This window comes from Bubalus bubalis, chromosome 14, assembly GCF_019923935.1.
Source record: "Bubalus bubalis isolate 160015118507 breed Murrah chromosome 14, NDDB_SH_1, whole genome shotgun sequence".
Classification (NCBI taxonomy): domain Eukaryota; kingdom Metazoa; phylum Chordata; class Mammalia; order Artiodactyla; family Bovidae; genus Bubalus; species Bubalus bubalis.
This window is the reverse complement of record NC_059170.1, coordinates 58,484,925-58,511,016: the sequence shown is the minus strand read 5'-3', so window position 1 is coordinate 58,511,016 and position 26,092 is coordinate 58,484,925. Positions and strand designations below refer to the sequence as shown.

At 46.4% G+C, this 26,092-nt stretch overlaps 1 protein-coding gene across 29 annotated transcripts in view; it reads left to right on the top strand.

The window, feature by feature from the left end:
* Positions 1-26,092, top strand: part of KIAA1217 (KIAA1217 ortholog) — an 829,478-nt gene that overhangs the window by 757,505 nt on the left and 45,881 nt on the right. For 22 of the 29 annotated variants that reach the window (XM_044927453.2, XM_044927454.2, XM_044927455.2 and 19 more), the window contains 3 exons: positions 16,465-16,569; positions 17,055-17,104; positions 24,915-25,081. In XM_044927453.2, the coding sequence (XP_044783388.1) occupies positions 16,465-16,569; positions 17,055-17,104; positions 24,915-25,081 (322 nt within the window). The remainder of the gene's footprint in view (positions 1-16,464; positions 16,570-17,054; positions 17,105-24,914; positions 25,082-26,092) is intronic. The other 7 variants (XM_025264662.3, XM_025264650.3, XM_025264646.3 and 4 more) reach the window with 1 other exon arrangement.

Below are 26,092 nucleotides of genomic sequence, written 5' to 3'. Positions count from 1 at the left end.
GTTTTACATTTTTCAATTTTTTTCATTCTTGTAAATGTGAAATAGCAGAGGAGGAATTTTATCTCACATTTTGCCTACGTGATCCCTCACCTGTTAATCAGCTTATCTCCAGTGGGTGGAACCGGAGGGTTGGAGTGCTTGTATATATGTGGGTAGGCTAGATTCCCTTCTCCTGTAGCCCTAGACACACACACACACACACACACACACCCCCACTCTCCTCTCTGTGCATTTAGAGTTGCTATTACTGAAACACCTAAACATCCCCACTAACTCAACCCAGGCACATGACAAAAAGTATGTAAAGAATGATTTCTTTGGTTAAAAAGAATTGAGTCTGGCTCAATTGCTGTTAGCACTCCCAACCCACCACCCCACTGTTCACTAGACAGGTCTCTTCTTCAACTGCAATTCTAAACTCTTTTGGGAAGCTTAAAGACTAAGCTGAAATGCAGTACTGCTGGGGGGTAATAGAATAGCGCTGATGGTAGCTATCATGTATTAAGAATCCTTTATTGGCCAAATGCGAGGTTAAGTAGTTTCCATACATCATATGATGTAATCATCATGATGACCCAGCAAGGGCCATACCATTGCCATCCCTGTTTTACAGATGTGGAAACTGAGCTCAGAGAGATTAAGAAACTTGCCCAAGGTCACAAAGCCAGTAAGTGGCATAGAATGTCCAGGTGCATCAAAGAATCCATACCTTTTACCACTGGGCAGTATTGTGCCTGGTAGGTGAAGAACTGTAAGCCCCACCTTCACCCAACAGAGAAGTGAATTCGGGACCATTTCAACCAGGACAAAATGCTAAGTAGCTGCTTTGAAAGGATATTTACAGTCATCAACATGGTAAAATTTGCATAATTATGCTGCTAAATATATACATGTCATTTAAAATAAAACTGCCCCAGCTAGTATATTAGCACAATTATGAAGCAACAGGGGAAGAAAGAAGAGAATATTCTTGGTAGATTTATTTTGACAAATGTGAGCACCATGTCAAAGAAAATTTTAAGAATGCCAGAAACAATTACCAAAGCATAAGATTATAGTCCATTGTCACACCTATACTGTGGTGCTATTTTAGATATATTTAATCTGTGCCAGTATTGGTAAAGCCCCTAAGAGTCTAACTTTTAGAGTTAGGGTCTTATTAAGTGCCAAACCAATTTCTGTTGCAATTTCATATTCAGTTCAGTTCAGTCGCTCAGTCGTGTCCGACTCTTTGTGACCCCATGAATCGCAGCACGCCAGGCCTCCCTGCCCATCACCAACGTGAGTCCATCGAGTCGGTGATGCCATCCAGCCATCTCATCCTCTGTCGTCCCCTTCTCCTCCTGCCCCCAGTCCCTCCCAGCATCAGAGTCTTTTCCAATGAGTCAACTCTTCGCATGAGGTGGCCAAAGTACTGGAGTTTCAGCTTTAGCATCATTCCTTCCAAAGAAATCCCAGGGCTGATCTCCTTCAGAATGGACTGGCTGGATCTCCTTGCAGTCCAAGGGACTCTCAAGAGTCTTCTCCAACACCACAGTTCAAAAGCATCAATTCTTCGGCACTCAGCCTTCTTCACAGTCCAATTCCCACATCCATACATGACCACAGGGTTTCTTGCATGAAACTCTCAAGTGAAATTTTACATCTAAGATGTAAAAATTACAGCTGCAGAAACACAGGAGGGAGAGTGAGAAATCTGTAGAGAGGCTTTCTTTGGGACACCGCTGGATTGAGATGCTTTTCCGAAGACCGCATTTATGAAATAGCCCAATAACTGCAGGATGTTCAAAATCAGAAAATTTTTCTTTTTCATCTGTACTTAGGAAACTTCCAACAGTAACTTTTTTTTTTAACACGATTTTCTAACAGCTCTGACTTGAAAATGTATTGAAGACAAAGTAATTTCACCTTGATCTTGTACTTAGTCCGTGTGCCTTGATTTAATGAATTTGGCATCTCTTTTCTTATAAAGATGCTTCCACAAAGCATCTAGTGATGACAAATTATATATAATAGATCTGGAAAACATAGTGTAGAATATATTTGAGGTAGCATCCTCTTCCTGGGATGGCCATGGACTTCAAGGTAAAAGAGTGGATTACAACTGCTTTGACCTTGACGATAGTACAGTCATCCTTGGGGGTTGTTTCTGGGAGCCCGTGGGTACCCAGATCCACAGGTTTCTTATTTGTAGTTCAGTCGGCCCTGAACATCCATGGTTCCATATCTGCAGATTCAGCCAGTCTGCAAAATTCAATCTGCAGTTGGTTGAATCTGAGGAAGCAAAACCTGTGAATGTGGAGGGCTGACTCTAATTCTCAAGTCTGAGCTTCTGGAAAGAAAATGACCTTAAGTGATAAGGTGGTTTTACCCAGATGATCTCCCATCATCAAGGACTCCAAGAAGACAGTGGATCCATGTGACTCTTGAGGCCCAGTGCCAGGGAGATGGTGTGTGACGGATGACAGGAGGCGTGAGGCTCTGTCTTCCCAAGGTTATAAAATTACTTCATTAAACAGCATCATTATCCCTACCCATGGCACATAAAACAGCCCTTAAGAATTGTAAAACTCTAAGACATTTATGTTTTGCTATTTTCTATTTATAGTTTGGCTCGTATAATGTGAAATATATCGAAATCACACTCAAAATTCAGGGGTGCTCATTGCAAAGTGACTAATAGCTCTCCTTCCAAATGTGTGACAGATTCCTCCTAATAGAACGTTTTTCAAGACATGGTAAACTTGAACTGAGATCATATTTTTAACACTTATTCAGCACTGACAATAGCTAAATTCAATAAAACTAGTTAAGGATGCACTTGGGAGCAAATTTTTGCCTGTCTGGGCATCTGTATGTGGAGAAAAGCTACAAGAAATCCGCTGTGATTTCTAAAGCTTCGCAGATTTCCTGCCTTAGAAAGAAAAGGAAAGAAAATGTCTATGTACAGGAGGAAGCCTGCAGCCTAACTGGTAGCCTGTGTCTGTTCTTAATCATTTTACATCACTTTCCATTTTGTGAGCACTAAATATCTTTTTTTTTTTTAACTGGAGTATAGTAGCTTTACAATGTTGTGTTAGTCTCTGCTGGACAGCAGAGTGCATCAACCACAGGTATACACACATCGCCTCTTCCTTGGATTTCCCTCCCACTCAGGTCACCATAGAGCACTGGGTAGAGTTCCCTGTGCTGCCCAGTAGGTTCTCATTAGTAATCCATTTATACATAGCAGCAGGAGTGTATGTATGCCAACCCAACTATCACCGTGTTGGTAGTGTTGAGGGATAGAACACATCCTTGGTTTACCAGCTGACTGAGTCGAAGTCTAAATTCAGATTTGTGTCATTTAAAAATGTTCAGTGCCTGGCAGACCTTTGGAGACTTTCTAAACTGTGTATCCTGCTAGAGGGATGGATCAGAATGATGGAATGATGGAAAAAAGAATGATTTTTTTTCTTTTTGAATGTATAGTTGGAGAGGAGCCACATCAGTTGTCTCCTGTGTATCGGGTTGGCCAAAAAGTTCATTATCTTATGGAAAAACCTGAACTTTTTGGCCAACCCAATAATTAGACTTGGGATCTTCCCAGAGCAGGGTTTCTTCACTTCTGCACACTTGATATTTTGGGCCTGACCTGTGCATTCTGGGATGTTTATCAGCAGCTCCAGCCTTCCCCCCATCCCGCCCACTGCCCGGCAGTATCAGAGTCCCCTGACATGCTGCCCAGTCAGGACAACCAAAGATGTCTCCAGAAGCTGTCAAATCCAAAACATGGATCTTGACAATTATTACTTCAGTTCTACCCTTAGCTCTTGGTAAAGCAGCTTCATTATTGTTAGAACTTGCTGTCGCCACCTTGGTTCAGTCACCTGCAATCAACCATTCACTGAGAGGCAGTATCGTCATGTTTACGAATGTGATCTCCAGAGCTAGGTAACCTGAGTTCAAGTCCCTGTTCTGACACTTGCTAGCAGTTGGAAGTTTGACAGATCACCGAGCCTCGCTCTTCCTCAATTTGCTCATCTGTAAAATGGAGATAATCCTAGCACCTACCTCATACAATGGAGCAGCTCATTACAGTTAAGTGCCTGTGCCCTCCCTGGCATGGAGTAAGCGCTGGAGAGTTCCTGCTTTGAGCAAAGTGCTCTACTAATGCTACTAAGCCGAAGATTAACATCCAGAGATGGCGAGGACAAAAGATTATACCAGAGGAAGCAGGGAGACAATTGTTAAATACCAGGAAAAACATAAAGCAGGGAGGGAAGACAGGAGAGAATAAACATAAGCATGCACAAAGAATGGAATTAGCTGGGATTAAACATCAAAATGAGAATGTTCCAAGTATCAAAGCCACTTTTACGTCCCTTTCAGGAGAGTAGTGGGGGTTACACATTGACTTCTGTCCAGGAGCTAAGAGACAAGCCAGGATGACAGCATCTTTTTCAAATTGCACCCGAGTGGTATGACTGATGATAAGGACACCTAACCAGGTAGAGCTGAAGTTATTAGGTTATCAAATGCCTGTTTTGATGCCTAATGGTGCCTGACCGATTCAGCTGTTGTCTGAATTGCTTTCCCGTGTAGCTCTAATTAGGGATCAATAAATGTTTATTGAGCCTCTCTTTATGTACTTAGCTGGGGACTGCATGCTTTGCAGAAACTTAGATATGTCCCCACCTGCAAGGAATACAAACTGGGAAGATAGTCATGAAACATTAAAAGCATATTGTAAGCATGTAAGCTATGCCACAGTTCCGTGCAGGAAGCTTTGGAGTCAACAATGCGCGTTAAATAACTGGTTTTTAAGAACAACCGCAACAATAGGATTGCATTCGTAGGTGATGCTCAGGGCTGATCTTTTTGTCATCCTAAGAAAGGCAGGGTCTCCCAGTGAAGCAGAGAAAAGAGAGGAGGATGTGCAAGTCACTCAGGGGGAAGTGTCTTTCCTTGAGGCTGGAGCTGTAGAGGGAGATTCGCTCCCAGCATCTCCAAGTTCAGCTGGAAAGTCAGGACACGTTTTCCTTGAAAACAATGAGGAACAATGAAAAGACTAATAATACACTGTAGGTTAAAGAGGCTTGCGTGGGCCAGCTGGAGAGTCAGCCACCGTTTATTCCAAGTTCTAAACAATGAGAGTAGAAGAAAACTTTGTAATTACAAGCCTGCCATAATTTGGGGACGGCTTGTACGTAATTAATTCCAAAGAAGTGATACAGAGAGTAATTGCTATGAATGCAGAAACGGGAGCACTTCCCTGAACTTAGGCTGGGCTGGATGCTTTCATGAGAATACTGACTGAGATGGGCGTGCATTTAAGGAATTTACATAATGGAATGAAAAGATACCATTTGGAAAGGCAGATTGATCTGTATCCAGAATTTGCTGTATCTCTCCCATTATGCTACCAAGAAAAATGATATTTGGATTTGATGTCTTGCCAGTTTCAGATTACAGAGGTGCTGAGAAATTGAATTACGAATTCATTCACAGGAATATAACTTTATGGATAAGTAATATTTGCTAGTCATTCCTTAGACTACTGAGTTCAGTCAAGAGCTGTCTCTGATAAACATGATATTCAACCAACTGACAAATGTCTGAAGACAGCCCTACTCTTACCAGGGGATACTGTATCAAAAATACCAGTGGAAGGACTGTCGAAAAGCTCTCAAAAACCAGTTTCTCAAAAGGGAAAGCCATCACCTGCCACTAATTAGATGACATTAAAATGTACCCCTGCATCTTTCTTGAATATTCATGAGATGCTGTCAGTCAGATGCCTTAGGTCTGAAACCAGAAACTAAGAACAACTTAAACTCTGTGAGACTCAGATAAGCCCCTTTCCTTGCCGACTAAAACCTCTTTCTTCAAAGAGAAGAGGAATCCATGTTTAAGTGAACATGTTTAGGTTCTGCCTGGCAAGATTAAAACTCCCTGCAGGTCCAGTGTGGCTGCACCCCAGCCTGTCTAAGTAGCCTGATGGCTCAGTGGCTGGGTAATCAATCCGGGGCCACCGTGATGTCCCAACCATCCAGCCTTTCTTGGGAGTAGTTGTCCCGCTGTCTGGTGGAGTTCACAGAGATGACACTTGTCCTTATTTGAATTGGGGACTTTATTGTTCATAAATGAAGTGATTCAGAATTAGAGCCAGGTCTAAGCGTTTATTTGCCAACAAAGCTCCATCTAGTCAAGGCTATGGTTTCTCCAGTGGTCATGTATGGATGTGAGAGTTGGACTGTGAAGAAAGCTGAGCACCGAAGAATTGATGCTTTTAAACTGTGGTGTTGGAGAAGACTCTTGAGAGTCCCTTGGACTGCAAGGAGATCCAACCAGTCCATTCTAAAGAAGATCAGTCCTGGGATTTCTTTGGAAGGAATGATGCTAAAGCTGAAACTCCAGTACTTTGGCCACCTCATGCGAAGAGTTGACTCATTGGAAAAGACTCTGATGCTGGGAGGGATTGGGGGCAGGAGGAGAAGGGGACGACAGAGGATGAGATGGCTGGATGGCATCACCGACTCGATGGACGTGATCTGAGTGAACTCCAGGAGTTGGTGATGGACAGGGAGGCCTGGCGTGCTGCGATTCATGGGGTCGCAAAGAGTCGGACACGACTGAGTGACTGAACTGAACTGAAGCGTTAATTTGAACTTCCAAAATTTGTGGGTCTTAAAAAGTCTGCATTGACTCTTGTAGGGTCAATGTGTATTGCCAGTAAACACCTCGTCTCTCTCTGTCTCTGGAGCTGAAGGGATCCAGTCTGTTTTAAAACCATTAAGAATTTATTGAAGTAGAGTTATTTACAATGTTATGTTGACTTCTGCTCTACAGCCAAGTGATTCATGTTCTTTTCCATATAGTTTATCACAGAGCATTGAATGCAGTTCCCTGGGCTATACAGTAGGACCCTGTTGTTCATCCATCCTATATATCATAGTTTGCACCTGCTAATCCCAGACTCCCCTATCCATCCCTCCCCCAACCCTCCTTTTCTTTGGCAGCCATAAGTAGTCTGTTCTCTACATCTGTGAGTTTATTTCTGTTTTGTAGATAAGTTCATTTGTGTCATATTTTACCAATTATTTATTTAGCTGCACTGGAGCTTAGCTTCATCACATTGGCTCTTTACTGCCATGTACAAGATCTTTAAGTAGCTTGTGAGATTTTTAGTCACTGAATGTGAACTCTCAGTTGCGGCATGTGGGATCTAGTTCCCTGACCAAGGATCAAACCCAGGCCCCCTGCATTGGGAGCATGGAGTCTTGGCCACTGGCCCACCAGGGAAGTCCCTGTGTTGTATTTTAGATTCCATGTACAAGTGATATCATATGGCATGTCTTTCTCTGTCTCACTTCACGTAGTATGATCATCTCTAGGTCTGTCCATGTTGCTGCAAAAGGCAGTATTTCATTCTTTTTATGGCTGAGTAATATTCTGTTATACCGTATAGTGCCGTGTCTTCTTTATCCGTTCATTCGTTGGTGGACATTTCGGTTGCTGCCGTGTCTTGGCTACTGTGCACAGTGCTGTTACGAACATCGGGGTGCATGTTTCTTTTCAAATTAGAGTTTTTGTCTTTTCTGGATATATGCTCAGGGAGTGGGATTGCTGGATCATATAACAACTCTCTATTTAGTTTTTGAAGGAACCTCTGTACTGGTTTCCAAACTGGCTACACCAATTGACATTGCCACTAACAGTGTAGGATGAAAGGATATAATCTCTCTTTGCAGACTTTTGGAAGGAGAAACAGGACATTTCTCAAAGAACCAATGACAGCTACCCCTCAGGTCAAAAGCTATTTTCACTCTCGTGCAGCTCAGGGTTTCTTGGTCTTTATAATAAAGGCCGGGTGTCCTGACTCTTCCAACAAGCACAGGGATCTACGAAGACAAGAGAGAGAAACGTGAGAGAGGCCAAGTATAGGAAACGCTTTCCTTCTTTTCCCTAAGAATCATTATCTTATTTCTTTGGAGTCTACCTTGAGATTTTGCAGATCAAAAGCAAGTACAAAAAGACACATGCTCCCCAGTGTTCACCGCAGCACTGTTTACGATAGCCACACCATGGAAACAGCCACAGTGGCCAGCAGAGGAGTGGGTAAAGAAGATGCGGTGCGTGTGTACAATGGAATGGTACTCAGCCATAAAAAGGAATGAAACTGGGCCATTTGCAGAGATGTGGATGGACCTAGAGATTGTCATACAGAGTGAAGTAAGTCAGAAAGAAAAATATCGTATAATATGTAGAATCTGTGAATCTGAAAAAATTAGTACAGATGATCTTATTTACAAAGCAGAAATAGAGACGTAGAGAACACATTTATGGACACCAATGGGGAAAGGAGGGGAATAGGATGAATTGGGAGATTGGGATTGACATATATACCCTATTGATACTCTATATAAAATAGATAACAAATGAGAACCTGCCGTACAGCACAGGGACCTCTATTCAGTGCTCTGTGGTGACTAAATGGGAAGAAAATCCAAAAAAGAGGGGATAAGCAGTATATATATATATATATATCTGATTCATTTTGCTGTACATAAGAACTAACACAACATTGTAAAGCAAATATACAGTAAAAAAATATTTTTTTAAAGCAGGAGTGGGGAGCTTCCTTCCATAGCCCCCTTCAGTTCAGTTGCTTTGCTGCTGCTGCTGCTGCTAAGTCGCTTCAGTCGTGTCTTACTCTATGTGACCCCATAGACGGCAGCCCGCCAGGCTCCCCCGTCCCTGGGATTCTCCAGGCAAGAACACTGGAGTGGGTTGCCATTTCCTTCTCCAGTGCATGAAAGTGAAAAGTCAAAGTGAAGTCGCTCAATCGTGTCCAGGGTCACTCAAAAGACCATCTCCCCATAGCCTCTGACACTCATTGGAAGGTCACATACAGGCCTGTGATCAGGTAGCCAGAATAGGAACAAACAGCTATTCATTCTGGTTTGTACCTGTACTGAAAAAAAAAGAGAGAGAGAGAGAGATGTCACTTCCAGAGCAGGAATATTAAAAATTGCCCTCAGGTACGAGAAAGAAAATGCAAAGCAGGTGATTTCATGAGGCAGGGTGGAGGCTTGCCCTGGGGAGCGAGGGCTCTCACCCAGGAAGTGGAGCCTCACCCCAGACAGTGGGTGAGTCACGGGAGGCGGCCCAGAGCCTAGCGGGGAGCACTGGAGGGGCGGGGGTGGGGGGCAGGTGGCCAGCTGTGATTGCTTACATCCTGCCCCTGGTCCTTGTTGAGCAGGAAGCTTCAGTGTCCTTGTTGTAACCAGGGGATGGCAACTAGGGTTCTAGTTGGCATCCAGATGGCAACAGAACCTCCTCCAGGTTCTGTTGAAATAAACATGGGTATAGAATCACCTTGTGAACTGCAAAGTTCTCCATAAATCAGAGACCTTGTGTATGTGGCAGACTAGATAGGAGGGGAGTTTGGGGGAGAATGGCTGCATGTATATGTATGGCTGAGTCCCTCTGCTGCCCACTTGAAAACTATCACAACAACATTGTTGATCGGCAGTATTCCAGTAGAACATAAAAAGCTTTTAAAAGAAACACAAGACCTTGTGACATAACACGGTGAAGCCATAGCTCCTTCGCACAGAGGAGCAGCGGTGTGCGGACCATCTGGGGATGGTGTGTTCACAAGCTGACTTGGGACTGTGCTCTGGTCTCAGCCAGAGCGGCCCGCCCAGAAAGTAGGTTGTGAAATAGATTAAAGGCAACCTGGAGGGTTTCCAGGTGCAGTGCTGTGCTGGGTGGAACCCTCTCCGTATGGGTGATCCTACCACACACAGGCCTGGGTGTGGCTGAGCTTTGCCTGTCACACCTTTTTTTTTTTTTTTTTTTTTCCTTTTTGCCTTTGCTTCGGTCAAGATCACCAAACCACAATGGAAAGAAAACTGGGGGTCTAAAGTAAGTTCCCTCCAACTAGAAAACTGTGAGTCTAGAATTTTGTGTCTGACAGGATGCGGTTCTTCTTGGGTTAAGAGGGTAAGAGAAGGGCTGCCTCTTTTTAATAAGGGGTGCAAGCCCCTTGGGGGAAGGCAGGCCCTGTTTCCTCTGTGTGCCAAGTTCATTCAGCCTCTTACGTTCCCTGACATGAACTCGTTCACTGGCTTCCTGTGTTGGAACTTCCTGAGGCTTTTCCTGACTCTGGACTCCTGTCTTCCCATCTCGGTATGACCGCTTCTTTCATCCAGTACTTGGGCTGAAAGTCTTGGAGTCTTATTGATGTCATTGCTCACACTCCACCCTGGACGCCAGAGGATGCTCGCAGATCTGTATCCAAAGATGCCTTGATGCGCCAGCAGCCATTGCTCTCAACCTCACTGCCCGACGCTGGTCCATTTCGTCTCATCTCTTCCGCTCCTCAGTCAGTCAGGAGCAACGTCATCCCAGCGGAGAGACAGCAAGGCTGAGAAAGAGGTCAGGACAGTGGAGAGTGTGAGAGGAGTCCGCTGGTTAAGCAGCAGGAAAATTAAAAGGAACTTCCAGACAGTACTGATGGCAGGGGATGAAGGAGGAAAGGCCAGCACACAGGCACAGAGCTGGTTTGTGTTACCAAGAGAACAGAAGACAACCAGAGTGTGTTTTCCTTTCGTGTGTGGAGGGGGGCAGGGCTGTGCCGGGTCTTAGTTGTGGCACACAGGATATCCCATCTTCACTGTGGCATGTGGGATGGTTTAGTTGCAGCATGTAGAATCTTCTAGTCGTTACATGTGGAATCGAGTTCCCCAACCAGGAACTAGGCCCCCTGCATTGGAAGCTCAGAGTCGTAGCCACTGGACCACCAGCAAAGTCCCCAAAGATTGCTGTTTTTAAAGACGATTTTGGAGTTTTCAAATCCAGAATGTAAAGTCATGCTGAGTAAGGATTTTAAGGTCAGGGAATATCTGAAGAAGAGTTTGAGGATCTGTGGTACCAACTTGCTGAAAGGGTTATCCGTGTGGATACTGAAGCTACATAAGGTGATGGTCTGGGGTGAGGCAGACAGGAGGCCAGCTTTCTGTGCTGAAGTCACACAAGGATGTGAGGGAATTTCCTGAATGCTGGTAGGGAACTGAAGGATGAGTAATGCAGAACTCAGAAGCAGGGGAGATGAGGAGGGTTTGGACAGATGATGGATTGAAGTGATAAAGGGAAAGCAGAAGAGCCCTCGTCTCCTTTCTCCATGAGCAGAGGGCAAGGGAGGGATAGCAGCCTTCAGTGTCAGCGTTGTAGATAGTACTTCTTCATGACCCTCTATGTGCCCAGTCCTCCTCCTCTAAGGACTAAGGGTGCAAACAAAGATGCACGACATGGTCAGCATCCCTCAGGAGCGTGTAGTGGTACCCAGACAGTACCATGACCTCCGAGATACTTACAGGGACATGCCATGGTAGCCCCACTCAGATATCACCAACTCCATCAATATCCTCAATAAATCTAGGTGTTTCCATGAGAAGTTAAATTTACTGGGCATTTTTGGAAGAATGTCTTCAGTTACCGGCTCTTTCACCAAAAGGTTAACATTGGGCAGAAGAACTGAGTTCATGGCTCAGAGTCCTTTATTTAAAGCTTTACCACAAATTCAGATCATTTGAATTCCAGTGCTCTGTTGAACTCATCTAAAAACAGTGTCTTTAATAACTCTGGTATTTTTTCCTCTCATGTCAAAGCATCAGGGCATGAACAAACAAGGGCACAGCCTTGCTTTAAACCTGTTCACTCTTTGGTTCTGGAAAACGCTGTTGGCACTGCCAAGATGAAAGGGTTTTAGGTCACTTAGATTGCTCCCAAGATAAAAATGGACTTTGTGAGAGGAAGGTATTGCTTAAGGATGATAATACCTGATTCACTGCTGGGTCTGCAGTGGCTCATGTGGCACCTAGCACGTATTAAGTGCCCAGAAATGTCTGTTGGTGACTCATTGACCATTTATATCTTTCTGAAGGGAGAGAGATAACAAGGAATGAGCAGGAACCAGAAAAAAAAATCATAAAATATTAGAACTAGAAGTGAACAGGGAACCACCTAGTTAGTACTCTCAGAAAGCCAGCCCTGGTTACTACAGTTGATACTGAGTATCCTGTACCACCAGGGTCCAAGGTTAGAAGCTGGTTGCCAAGGTGAATGCGGACTGGGAGTCTAGTCACATCAGCTTGGGAGGCTGTTATCAGCCAGCTCCCAACACTTCTTTTGGATATTTAAAAACATATCCTTAAGGATTCATTATAGGGGAATTCCCAGTCTCATACTACTTGGTTTGTAATAGCCATTCATTTACCTAGACGCACAATGATAAGAACTTAATTCAGGCTTAATGAGGCCTTGGTCAGTCCAAAGACAAGTCCCCAGTCACAAAACGTTGAATCAAAAACTTGTATGAATGGATATGCTCATTAAAAATATCTCTCCAAATGCAGATTTTTTTTCCGCTTTTCCTAGACTCTGCAGACAGAGAGAGCAGACCACGGGCAGTCTGGGTTTTGCTCCATCTTCACAGACAGACATGGGACTTGCAGGAAAGCTGGTTGTAGCAGCAGGAATTTAATACTGAGATCAGCACTTTCTCTGGATTGGATTTGAATTTTTTATTAATATTATGCTTGGGCCCCGAGAAGATTCATTGAGCCAGGCTGACTTATAACACTAAATGACTAGTTAACCGTACATACTAATCACATAAATATGGTTTATGGAATGAAATAAAATGGTCTATGAAATCACTTTTAAGCCATCTTTTTCAACAGTAATTATACCCAGCCTGTGGAATACCTTAAACCAAGCGATACTGGCAAGAATTAGCTTGAGTATCTTTAATATTCTGATGATTATTGTACAAAATTGCCACTGCAGGAAATGACAGGGTTGTTTTAATTTCTCTTCTTCCACTGCATTTCTCTTTCTTACCCCTTTCACATTTAAAACATACTTCATAACATTTCATCATGGGAGAAGGCTGCCGAAGTTTCCAGTTGCTGTAATTTAGTTAAACCATAAAATTGTTTCCAGATTACCAGCCATGAAATGGAAAGACACTCTTATTTATGAATTTATAAATCAGATAATCTCCTTCAAATGAATCCTGAAACCAGAAACACTTTGATGATTAAACAGGAGGGAAAAAGTTTTCTCATTACCATGTGTCAAAAGAATTGTAAAGCAGTTTTGGCCGAAATAGTGGAACACGCACGTGCAATCTGTGCACAGCGCCTGGGGCGCGCACGTCGTCCTGGGCATGGGGAGAGAATCGCTCCCTCCTTGGCCGTTAAGCTCAAGTGTACTGAGCTCTCTACTTCTGATAGATCTTATCTCCTTCCTGGTGACCCCACTGGTGACATAGCCTGGAGGAGGCCACCCAAGGAGCTTCCAGTCCTGTCCTCACAGATGCAAACAGAAGAACAAGCATGTGAGTATCTGGACTGAATGCAGGGTTTTCGCTCCAAAACATCTAGACGCTCATCTAGACATCTAGGCAGTTCTGCAGGCTACGTCCACGTCATGCCTAGAAGTCAGGAGAGCGGGGTGCCGGTCTTCATCCTGAAGGCATTGTCTGGGGTAAGAATGGTGAGAGGCCGAGTACCAACTGAGCCAAGGAGGATGCCAAAGGCATGTAGGAAGCCCTGTGGTGCCTCTCTGGGAGGACCCACCTGTGCTGTACCATTCTGCAGTTCTCACCCTGGTGATGAACCTGCTGAAGATCCAAGTCTTGAATCTCGATTGATTCTGGTGCTTTGTTAGACAGGTCATGATAGCTGGTGACCAAAGAGGGACCAGAGAGAACACTGATGCAGCCCTCATCAGCACTGTGCCTAGGCCAGTGCTGGCCTCCATCTGCCCTTTCTCTCTCCCAGGGACTCCTGCTTATTCTCTGCAGCTGTGGACTTACCTACTGCTAACATCTCCTGATATTATTGTCTCCTGGGGGCAGTTAGCTTGTCACCAGGCCTCTGTATGCTGCGCTCCAGCTTCAAAGAATCCATTAAGCCTCTTCCTAACCAAAAGAATGTCCTGCCACTTTGTAAAAATAGATGTTTAATTACTTGGCTGCCTTGGGTCTTAGTTGCGGCAGGTGTGGCACGCAGACCCTCTGATTTCTGGCATATGTGATCTAGTTCCCCTCTGGCTCTTAGCATATGGGATCTAGTTCCTAGCCCAGGGATTGAACTTGGGCCCCCTGTGTTGGGAACATGGAGTCTTAGCCTCTGGACCACCTGGACCACCACGGAAGTCCCTGCTTTCCCACTTGAAAAGAAACCCTTTGTATTTGCCTAGGATTGAATAAGAGGGGTAAACTAGTGCCTCTCAAGGAAGTTCTGAGAGCACCCCTGCTCTAAGGGTCATGAGTTTGGCTTCCAGCATTACCATGGGAAGACTGGGGATTCTGAACAGTGTCCACCCAGAACGCATGTGTGTGCCCCATGCATGGAGACCAGCTACCACCCCATCGGTCCTGAGGTGCCTTGCAGCTTAGGGTCTGATAGAGTTCGGATCTCCAGTGGGTATTTATTAACCTGTTTTTTCCTTTCCTTTTCTTTTTATATTAACTACTTACCTGACTGGGTCAGGGTCTTAGCTGGCACACGCCGATCCCCGTTGCGTGGCTCTTCTGTTGCAGCCCGTGGACTCCCTAGTTGTGGCACGTGGGCTTAGTTGCTCCATAGCAGGTGGGATCTTAGTTCCCCAAACAGGGATCAAATCTGCATCCCTTGCATTTGCAAGGCAGATTCTTAACCACTGGACCACCAGGGAAGTCCCCAGCCTGCCTTCTCGAGTGGGATTTCTTACTAATTTTTCTCTTTGCCCCATGCATGGCTTTATGACACACAGGACGCCGAGAACACACATATGACTGAAAATGCTCAACAGCTCAGAGGTTTAAAACAGTTGGAACGTCACTCCAGGTAGATGCATATCTCTGCTCACTGTTTGAGAGAGATCCTACTACTAATAATTCCCACCCCCCCGGTCCCACCCCATGGTGGGTTGACAACCATTAATCCTCCAGACTGCATGACTTACATCCTAGAAACTCAATATTGTGACATAACCATTCATTTTAAACTAAAGAAAAATGCGTGGAATTCTGAAGTCAGAAGCTTGTAATTGTGAAATGAGTCTCAGTGTTTTCTACATCACTGAGTGTTGGATTCCAAAGGCAAAGTGCAAAGCCAAAAAACTGTGAATGAGCAAAATTACTCTTGAAAATCCTCTTACTTGCCTTGAAGTTCAAGATACAGATGTAGCATCTCTTGTGAAGTCCAACATAACCAGTTTCGTTCAAGTGAAAGACTTGACCACCATGGCCTTTTCCGTTGGGCACCAGATACAGTGGTTGGCTTGTATTTAAAAGCCACAGGGTCTGAATGTGCTGTTTGTTGCCCAGGAATCTTCACCATTGCTCACACTCCAAGAGGCCCATGGGACTGAGATACCCCCACCCCTAGAGAAGACTGGGGGTCGCTTCTCTGTCTCAGGCTGGGACTTGACACTTCCTGATGAGGGTACGATGGTAGTCCAGGCATCCACACTGTTCTAATTCTTCTTCTGTCTTTTATTCTCTTGAACTACTGAGCAAGAAGAACTGAATTTGTGTGCCATGACTTGTGTGATGGGTCTGTCCTTAGCACAGGTCGCTCTGCGGTGGTGACTGTGTGATGTGTTGGAAATAACGGTGATGGTTCCATGACACTGTTGTTGCTCTGACGTACAGAAATGTGAGCCTGTTTCAGAAGCCAAATGAATCGTATGTAGCCTTGGAGAGCCTTGAACAGAGAAGCGTAGTATCTGTGCATGATTTAAAAACTGAGAAGAGTTTTCATTCGTGTCTTGAGATAACCAAGTTGGTGTAGGTAGTTGTTTTCCTGCTGGATCCGTAAAAGCCTTCAGATTCCTATGGCATCGATTTGAGGACTCTCTGCCCTCTAGTGTGAAGACATTGATTTCAATCGCACTTTCCCGAGCTCTCAAGAGACGGTTACTTGTGTCCTCTTGGGCTGTGCAGCAGGTCCTACTCTGGGCACCACAACGAGCGTCTCCATCATTCACACCAAAATTGGCAGCCTTGGTAGGAGCACAGCTTGAAAGTGTGTGTTCCTGGCCCACTCCCTCCCCTGACTGGCCTGGGACCCCTCTTGTACAGAGGACAAATAACGAAAGCAGGGCAGGAAGGCTCAAAAACACAAAGATGCGCAAAGAGAATGATTTCCGAGGGAGAAGCTTTTCTGTTTTCCATGCGGCCTCTGTCAGTCTCTCCAGGGTCTTTTTAGTAAGATCTTTGGGTTAATACTCATCTCTGACCATCAAATCTCAAACTCGGTGGGGATTTGCAGGCTCGTTGGCTTCTCCAAGCCAGGGGGGGCTGAACTTTGGAGGCCTGCTCGGTGGAGGTGGAACCTTTTATTACCCTCAGATGATCACTGCCCTCGACAAACCAGTCTGAAAGTCAACACAGCTTTAACAAACAATTCTCTTGTTTTACAGAGAGAGAATGCAAGCCATGGAGAAACAGATTGCCAGTTTAACTGGCCTTGTTCAGTCTGCGCTTTTTAAAGGGCCCCTTACAAGTAATAGCAAAGATGTCTCTAGGTAAAAAGAAGAAAGCAAACCCATTCAAAATTAATTCAATCTGTTTCTCTTTAATGATTAAGATCATGCATTCATTCCAATCGTTTTCTTGTAATCATTTCAAGGCTGAAAATACCCACATCTCTATGAATCATGGTTTGTTTGTTTGTCTGTCTGTTTCCGGTAATTCTTGGCCGAAGGTACCACTTTGGCCCAAGAAGGGTAAATGGGCTTCCCAGTGCATGTGGCTTTGTGGACACTGCGCAGTGCCTGCCACCGCCCTCCGCACACCTCCACATCCTCCATCATCTGAAAGTCATGAGTGCACCTCCGCTGCACACCTGGGAAGCCTTTTCCATTCCGGCCAACATTGGTGCTGATGCGGGAATACCTTCATTGCTTGGTACCACCACTAGCTGCCGCTGATTGCTTGGAATAGTGAATGGTAGCGGGGAAGAGAAGCATTTTAGAAACTGCAGAGCTGACTCTCTTTTTCTTTCCTTCAGTGAGAAAATGATGAAAACCACAGCCAGTAAGAACCAAACAGATGGTGCAGGTAAGTGTTCTTCAGACCCACAGGAGGTCTGGAAGCTGCCTTTGATGGGGCTGGTTTGCTTCTAGACATATTAACCTCTCCCTGTGTCACCTGTGTGATTAATTCGAGGTGGGGTTTGGGACTAAGCCATTTCGTCCTCTCCCTTCCATCTTCAGTTATTCACTTCCTCATTCATTTATTCATTGATGAGGTTCTATACTCAACAAATACTTATGTGCCCGGTACTGGGTAAGGACAGTGGGCACCCTAGGACAGGGCTACCTACCCACTAATCCAATGCAGAAAATGGGTCTGGGACAGGTCATTGTATGTATGAAAAGTGAAAGTGAAAGTCGCTCAGTCGTGTCCAACTCTTTGCCACCCCATGGCCTATACAGTCCATGGAGTTCTCCAGGCCAGAATACTGGAGTGGGTAGCCTATCCCTTCTCTAGCAGATCTTCCCAACCCAGGGATCGAACCCAGGTCTCCTGCATTGCAGGCGGATCCTTTACCAGCTGAGCCACCAGGGAAGCCCAAGAATCAAACCAGGGTCTAAACATTAAGAAAGAGTGAGGATGTAGAGACGAGAAACAACAAAAACGCAGTGGTCCAGACCCTATGGGATGACATACCGTCCGCTGTCGCTTTCATCCTTGGTTTATGTCCCTCAGGACAGGGCAGCTGGGTTGTACTTGGCATCATGAGTTTCCCAACAAAAAAATAATGGAAAGTTGATACATAAAATTCAGACCCTTAAAAAAATAACTTGTTTTTTTTTTTTATCAAGAAGAGAAAATCATTGGCTTCATAATTGGCTTGATATAATTATGTAGGCTTGTCCACTGGATACTCAACAAAGTAAATTTTAAAAAGCAAGATGAATGTTTAACCATCAGGGCTAGCCTTAACCAAGGCCATTTCTCTGGGGCAAGTAACACAAACTGAAGCCAAAAGGATGAGGAGGGAAGGGGAGAGACACCCAGGTAGAGAGCAAAGCATGTACAGGTGCTGAGTGAGAAATTTAGATATTATTCTAAATGCACAGGGAAGGCAGTAGAAGGTTCTGCAGTGGGGAAGGGCCTCAGCGCAGCAGCAGGATGTGACTAATGAGAAAGCAGAATGAGCTGATAGGGAGCCCGCAGGGGTCAAGGCAGGAGAAGGTGTACTTGGAACAAGGCCTGCTTTTAAATGCCAGCACTCCCCGCAAAGGCCTGACTGTGGTATCTCAGACGGTAAAGAATCTGCCTGCAGTGCAGGAGACCCAGGTTCAGTCCCTGGGTCGGGAAGATCCCCTGGAGAAGGGGATGGTTACCCTCTCCAGCATTCTTGCCTGAAGAATCCCATGGACAGTCTATGGGATCACAAAGAGTTGGACACGACTGAGCACCTAACACTTTCACTCCCCCCAAAAAGGCCCAAATTATATTCCCTGTTGACTTCACTAGTGTCCGGGTATATATATGTATTTTTATAATAGAAAATGTGCATTTCTGGTGGTCTGGCCTCATTTGATCTTTTTTTTTTTACTTACTCATTAGTTTGGCTGCACCAGGTCTCAGCTGTGGTGCATGGGATCTTTCTAGTTGCAGTATGTAGGAACGCTTAGTTGCAGCATGTGGGATCTAGTGCCCTGAGCAGGGATTGAACCTGGGTCCCCTGCATTGGCAGCACAGAGTCTTAGCCACTGGGCCGCCAGGGAAGTCCCTGTCCATGTATACTTGATAGCCATCTTATCCTGCAGACTCAAGGTGGGCCTCTCTCAAGAATATGATGTCTTCCTTTCTCTTGGGTTAGAAATAGGCATCATTACCAGGGACACATTTGGCTGTTGAATTACTCAAGGAGCACATGGCACGCTGGATGAAACCCCTAACTGGGGGAAAGCTGCAGGTGGCGTTAACGCCACATGGCAGAATGGACAGAACTGGGCCTTATGTTGAGACGTCTGCTGGTCCTGATTCCGCCCTAGCCGAGTTCAGGCTCCTCAGCTCTGAGGCCAGCAAGGCTGCTCTTCTTCCAGCATTCCCAGTCCTCATGGGATTGGTTGGTTTCCTTAGAAATCAACCAATGACCTTGACTGCAGCCAGAGAATTGTTTTGTGGCCACTGCTGAGCTTGTCTTCAGAGCACCTGCCAGTTTGCTTGGGAGATATTTATTCACTTATTTTCTGGTTATGAACCTATGGGGGGAAAAGGCACCAACTGACCTTGCAGAAACGGAAAGCAGATGGGTGGTTGCCTGCGGGTGGGGGACATAGAAGATGTTGGTCAAACAGGACCAGCTTCCAGCTAGAGGATGACTAAGTTCTAACATGCAGTGTGGTGATTGTAGATAAAAGTATTGAACTGGACACTTGAAAGTTGCCAAGAGAACAGATCTTAAATGTTCTCACCCCAAGAAAGACATGGTAATTATGTGACAGGATGAATGTTTTTGATAGGTAATAATCCTATGGCCATACATTACATGTATCAAATTGATACATCACATACCTTAAACTTACACAGTATTGTATGTCTGTTATAGCTAATAAAGTCAGGGTGCTACTGTTAAACAGGCATCAAAACATTCTGTTCCTCTGGCTTCTATTCTAGAAATGATTAATATCCAGTACCACTGTAATCCATGTGTACATGCTGTTTTGTATACTTCTTTATTGCATTTCCCTTTTGGGGTGTGTGTATGTTAGTCACTCAGTTGGGGTGTGTATGTGTGTGTGAGCCGCTCAGTAGTGTCTGACTCACGACTCCAAGGACTGTGGCCTGCCAGGCTCCTCTGTCCGTGGAATTTTACAGGAAGGAATGAGTGGGTTGCCAGTTCCTCCACCAGAGGATCTTCCCGACCCTGGGATCAAACCTGCGTCTTTTGCATTGGCAGGCGGATTCTTTTACCACCACGCCACTGGGATGAAATAATAATAATAGGAAGCACTTAGTGTTTCCTATGGACCAGGCAGTATTTATTCTGAGTGCGTTTCTATGCCTGAACGTGTTAACCCCTGACGCCGCCTTGTGGGTAGGCACACGCGTGATTCCCACGTTCCAGATGAGGGAACTGAACACACATTCACACACATGTGACGCGCATCAGCGTGCTCCACCAGCCCGTCCTGATGTCTCATCCTTTTGTGTTAAGGTGCCCCAGTCCCTTTAAAGAAAGGTGGTTTCCTGTCTTTGTTTTGAAAATTTTTGCCAGCATCTTTTTTGAAGCGTGAGGGAAGGAGCAGGTGTAATCTCCTCAGAATGCATTTCCCAAAGTGGAATCAATAAGTCCAAAGGGACAAACAGCTGAGGAGCGCTGGCGACACGCTGCCAGCTTTCTCTTCTGAAAGGCCGAGCCAATTTGCGATGCCATCGGCAACACGCACGTGGCTTTGCTCCCCTGCGTCTCTGCAGAGTTTGGCCTTTCTCGTTGTGATGTGTCGGGGCTACCCGTGGTCCACAGGGCTTCTGTTGCCATAGCAGCCTTGTATGGTGTGCAAAATATAGTAGTCCTTCCGGAATCCTAGGAGGTCAGCGACAAGACGGGAAGTGTTATCCCTGCTCTGTAGACAAGTACACGGCATTATGTAGTGAGTCAAGGAGCCCATTAGGTCAGGGGTACCTGAGAAAGGGAAACCCCGACTTCCTGTTTCTTCAGGAATATCTGGTTTACCATGGGTATAAAAGAACAGAAGGAACCTCCCATTTCAAAGTCATAACCTGTGTTTTATAGTGTATTATATTGTTTAAACACATAATCCTGTAAAAAAGATGTTAGCCTTGGAGCTAGTAAGATTCTCAGCCAGTCTGGCCAATCCTAAACCCATGTTCCTCCTGTTACAGTCCACATTAAGATACACCTCGAGGGAACTTCCCTGGTGGTCCAGCGGCTAAGACTCCACGCTCCCAATGCCGGGGGCCCGGGTTCAATCCCTGGTCGAGGAACTAGATCCCACGTGCCACAACCTAAGAGCCAGCGCAGCCAAATAAATAAATTCAAAAAAGATTCTCAGCCAGTCTGGCCAACCCCTAAACCCATGTTCTTCCTGTTACAACAGTCTACATTAAGATACACCTTGGCTGAAGTAAATTACGTAAGAGCAGACTTGGTAAGAGGAAGAAGAGGCCGTTGCCTGGAAAAGGCTGGGTATACAGAAGGGAGGGGCCAAGAATGACCTGCACGCTGACCATCCTCCGCAGACTAGAATGTGACCATCCCGCATGTGGGTTCAGAGAGTGGATCCCAGGTCCTGAGACTCTAATCTGAAGGGGGGGGACTCCTTCACCACTTGGGGTCCCTACCCACCAGACCCAGCTCTAGCCGGAGATTTCAGGGCAGTTGCTTGTAGCTCTCAGCCCGTCACCGCTGCCACTCCAGGTGGGGAGGGACGTCCAGCAGGGGCTCTTCCCACTCACTCTGCCCAGAGAAATAATCATTACAGCCCAACAACCGCAGTGGGGTCCCTTTGTGCCAGAAGTTGGGCAGAGCAGTCCATGTGTGTTAATTCCATCATCCTGCACAATCACACTTACACCCATTTTACAGATGAGGAAACTGATAGGGAGAGAGACAACTAGGACCTGGATGCTGAGAGTGATTTCTGGGTTTCGGGTTTAAATACTGGAGTGGATAATAGGACCACTGGCTAAAAGTAGTTCAAGAAACAGGTAGAAATAATGAATCTGACCTGCTTGTGGAAAGGTCCCGAAGCGACGTTAAGGTCTGGGGATGTGGCTGAATTGTGTGCTGGAGGCAGAGGTGTGGGGGACCTTGGCGGGTGGTCGTCATGGAAGTGACCTCTTTGAAACCACGTCCAGGGAGAGAAGAAGCAGGCCAGGATGTGGAAGGCTGGCCGAGGAAGAAATTAGGAAAGAGGCTGACCGAGACGGGGCAGGGAAGAAGACGAGGGAGGGGCAAGGAAAGTTTCAAAGTTCCTGAGAAAGAAAAGAAGTGACTGACAAAGCCCAACGTCACATCAGGGTGCTGTCGTGGCAACCCAGTCTATTGGATTGACAGCTGAGACCACTGGCCACCGTATTTTTATTTTATTATTAGTTTATATTCGGTTGTGCTGGGTTTTCGTTGCTGCGCACGGGCTTTCTCTGGTTGCAGTGAACAGGAGCTGCTCGTTGCGGTGGCTTCTCTTGCTGTGGAGCACAGGCTCTTCTAGGGCACGCGAGCCCAGCTAATTGTGGTGCATAGCCTTTGTCACCCCGCAGCATGAGGGGTCTCTCCAGACCAGGGATTGAACCCCGGCAGATGGGTTCTTAACCACTGAACCGCCAGGGAAGTCCCATGGGCCATTTTATAAAGGGCCAGTGCAGTGAATGATGGAGTCATAGTAGCCAGGTTTAGTGGATTGAGAGGTCATAGATGAGGAAGTTTTATAAATGAGCATGAGGAATTTGGTTCTGAAAGGTATTTTTAAAGCCAGGTGTCAGGGTTCAGCTCTCACAGATGGCAGGTAAACTTGGGCGTCTCCTCTGTGGAGGATGGCAGTGAGGTGCACTGGGCCCTCAGAACAGAAGAAGAGAGGCACGATTGTGGAAGGAATACATGTCTTCATTTGGTTGAGGAACTCAGGACAGTCCTCATTGAGGAACAGGAGTAACTGGCTGTAGCGCAGTGTCGTTTCTGTTGGAGAAACACCTTGAGGATGTCTTCGTTATTTGTACAAATGACGTTGTGTGGCGTGTGTGCATGTACGCATGCACCTACGCTTGAGGATACGGAGTGATGATCAAGTGACTTGACTGATTTCAAGACTTCCAATTCATTGTCTTCCCTTCAGAATACTTGGTCTCAGAGGCGCTGTGTTAACCTGGTCAAGCTATTATTGTTGGAAATGTTACTGGACGTCCTTTCACTGAGGACCTTCACAGTTAGAGAGCACTCTCTGGAGCAACTGCAGAGATAGCAAATCTTGCTCTTTTGTAAAACTGTTTGTTAATTTGGCTGCACCAGGTCTCAGTTGCGGCACGCAGGATCTTCGATCTTCACTGTGACATGCGAACTCTTAGTTGCGTGGCACGTGGGGATCTAGTTCCCTGACCAGTGGTTGAACCCGGGCCCCGTACAGTGGGAGCAGAGTCTTAACCACTACACCCCCAGGGAAGTTCCCTATCTTGCTCTTTCAAGGGGGATTTTCCATCTGGAGGGGAAGTGGTCAAAAGTCAGCCCAACTTTTGTTGGTGATGACACGAGGGACCGGTTGGGGTCATAAGGGTAACAGAAAGCTCACCGTCTGTCTGCTGGGGCTCCTTTGTAAATTCTTAAAAAGCTTCCCATCTGTTCTCCAGACTCCCCAAGGGGGCCGTGAGAGCTAGGAGACCGGTTCTGTTGGGACAGGCACGCAGGGATGAGGAATGTGGTGCTCCATCAGCTCTGCGCCGGCATTGCTGAGGCCAAGCAAGTAGGAGGACACTTTGGAGACACCTCCATGCCCACTGGCACACCGCCCATGGCCCATGGCTGCCGCTCGTGGAGGCTTGTGGGGCAGTGTGTCCTGGGGAAGGAGAAGAGATGGAAGGAGGGGCCCTGTGCTATAAGCACTCCAGGCACACAGGGCAGCAAGAGAGTTCTGCCGTGCATGGCCAGCCTGTGCTGTGGCAAACCTTCTTTGTCCCTTCCAGGAAGGAGGACTGAACAGCCTCTTCAGGAGTGTGTGTGTGTGTGTGTGTGTGTGTGTGTGTGTGTGTGTTGTGGATTCCTTGTATACTCTCTATGTGAAGCCTGTTCCACAGAACTGCATTGTCATAAAAAGGAAGTTGCATAGCATCTCCTTTTGATTCCCACACCTTACTGATCCTGTAAGTGTTACTGGGGATCCTTTGGGGGTCACTTTGGTTTTTATTGGCCGTGCCACTCAGCATGTGGGATCCTAATTCCCTGACCAGGGATTGAACTCTTGCACCCTGCATTGCAAGCTCAGAGTCTTAACCCCTGGACCACCAAGGAAGTCCCTTGGGGGCATTTTTAAGGCAAACTTGCTCACATCAGGCCCTTCCCAGACGGACCTAGGAACTACAAGAGGATGATATAAGTTGAACTCAGGGAGCAAAAAATTATGGCAGTGGCAAAACTGTTGAGGAAGGGTTTCTCTCTGCTGCCTTTTTTTTGGTTCTTCTCCCAAAGAATATTAGCATCATGCCTGATTTCCTCACTGAAGGAGATGTGTGCAGAGGGTCTGCTACCTTTAGTCAGGAAATTCCAAGGCACTCAGGAGAGTACCCAGTCCTTATTAGCTTTCCCTTGGTGACTGGACAAATCTCTGCCCAGAACTAAGTGGGTCTTCTTGGGATATATCTGCCCACAAGGAACAGTCACATGAGTACCCTGTGTTAGGACCCAGAGGTCTAAATCATTGATATTTTTTCTATTATAAAATTGTAGGAACTTCCCTGATGGTCCAGTGGTTAGGACCCTGTGCATCCATTGCTGGGGGGCGGGGTGGGGGCGGCATTGGTTCAATACCTGTTCAGGGAACTAAGATCCCACGTGCCGCATGGTGCGGCCAATAAATAAATAAGGTACACAGACAGACAGCTAGCTTCTTTAATATGGCATCATACTCTACCTACCGCCCTGCAATCTCCCTTCTTACAGCACCAAACTTCTAGAACATGACTTCTCCAGACTGCGTACTATACATTGGATGCACGTTCCCTAATTTATTTAAACCCAATTCCCCCCTTTTTGCCCTTTAGAGAGCCAATATCGTTTAAAGTGTTTTGTTTTTTTTTTTTTTTTCAAAATGAGGGAATGGGCATTTTCTGTGTTGGGATGGGACTTGCAGCTTTGACTGCCCCTTCCTGGCATCTCAGGGACTTCGCTGCTCTTTTTTCCTAGGAACGCCTCAGGTTTCCGGTGGGAAGACTCTCGGCGCTGTGGATTCCTCGGGGCCGCCCGGCCAGCCGGCGCCCGCCAGCGCCTCTGCGGTCCACGCGAGCCTGCTCGACATGAGGCGGAGCGTGGCCGAGCTCAGGCTCCAGCTGCGGCAGATGCGACAGCTCCAGGTACGGCGGCGTTCCCCGTGGGCGGTGTCCTCTGACACGGGCTCCTCCCCCGCCCGCCGCCTCCCGCACCCCCGGCCCCACAGCATCTTGCCGGTGGCCTTCTCTGCAGCATCCTTTGGTAGGGATGACTGAGGGCCAGCGTGCAGGTGCGTGCCACCCTGGGCTCCTCCCTCACACACATCATCTTGGTCTAGAGCCTTCCGCCGCAATGACAGTCTGTAGCCACTTGTTTAAGCTGCACGTGCTTCTTACACATGAAAAAACCATTAAGCATCTGTTGTTTTTTTCTTCCTTTTTTTTGAGGAGAGCTGGAAGCAGAGGAGCCCCGTGGTGGAGTGTTCCCACAGCCAGTTACAACTTCCTGCTTCCTAGGGTTTGGCTTTTGTGCTTCCCCCATAAGCACGTGCGAGGTGCTGCAGGCAGCTCAGGGGTTTTGCAAGGAAAAAAAAACCTTTGTATTTAGAACTAGGAGTTCAAGCAAGAGGGTGAATTCATAAGGAAAAGGAGCCATCGTGGATGGTTTGAGAAAAACATCTGCATTATTATTTGGACAGTGTGTCTTCCGTGATACTTCCCTTCCCTTTCCCATTCTTAGGAGTATAGGAACTACACGGGAATCAAAGGGCAGGGAAAATGACCCTTCCTGTCACCAGGCATGGTGAATAAATCCCATAAATCTGACTTGGCATGGCTGGTCCAGGGTAATAAGGAACTGGGAAGGTGTATCTTTATGAGATCATGTGTCTGCTCCGGGGATCAGCCTCACGCCTCCCTGCCCCTCGGGGTAGGCTGGTGACTGAGCATGTAATGCTGGCTTAGACGATGCCCAGGCATCCTCCTCAACTTCGAGGAAGCTCGTGGTCCACCAAACGTTTGTAAAAGGCAGACGCGTCCAGGAGCAGGGAGTAGCCACAGGTATGGCATCCTCAGGGGCATGCAAGCTCCTGTGCAGCAAATCCAGTAAGGAAAGGGCATGCCAAACCCCAGCTGCTCTCACACTTCAGCTTGCCA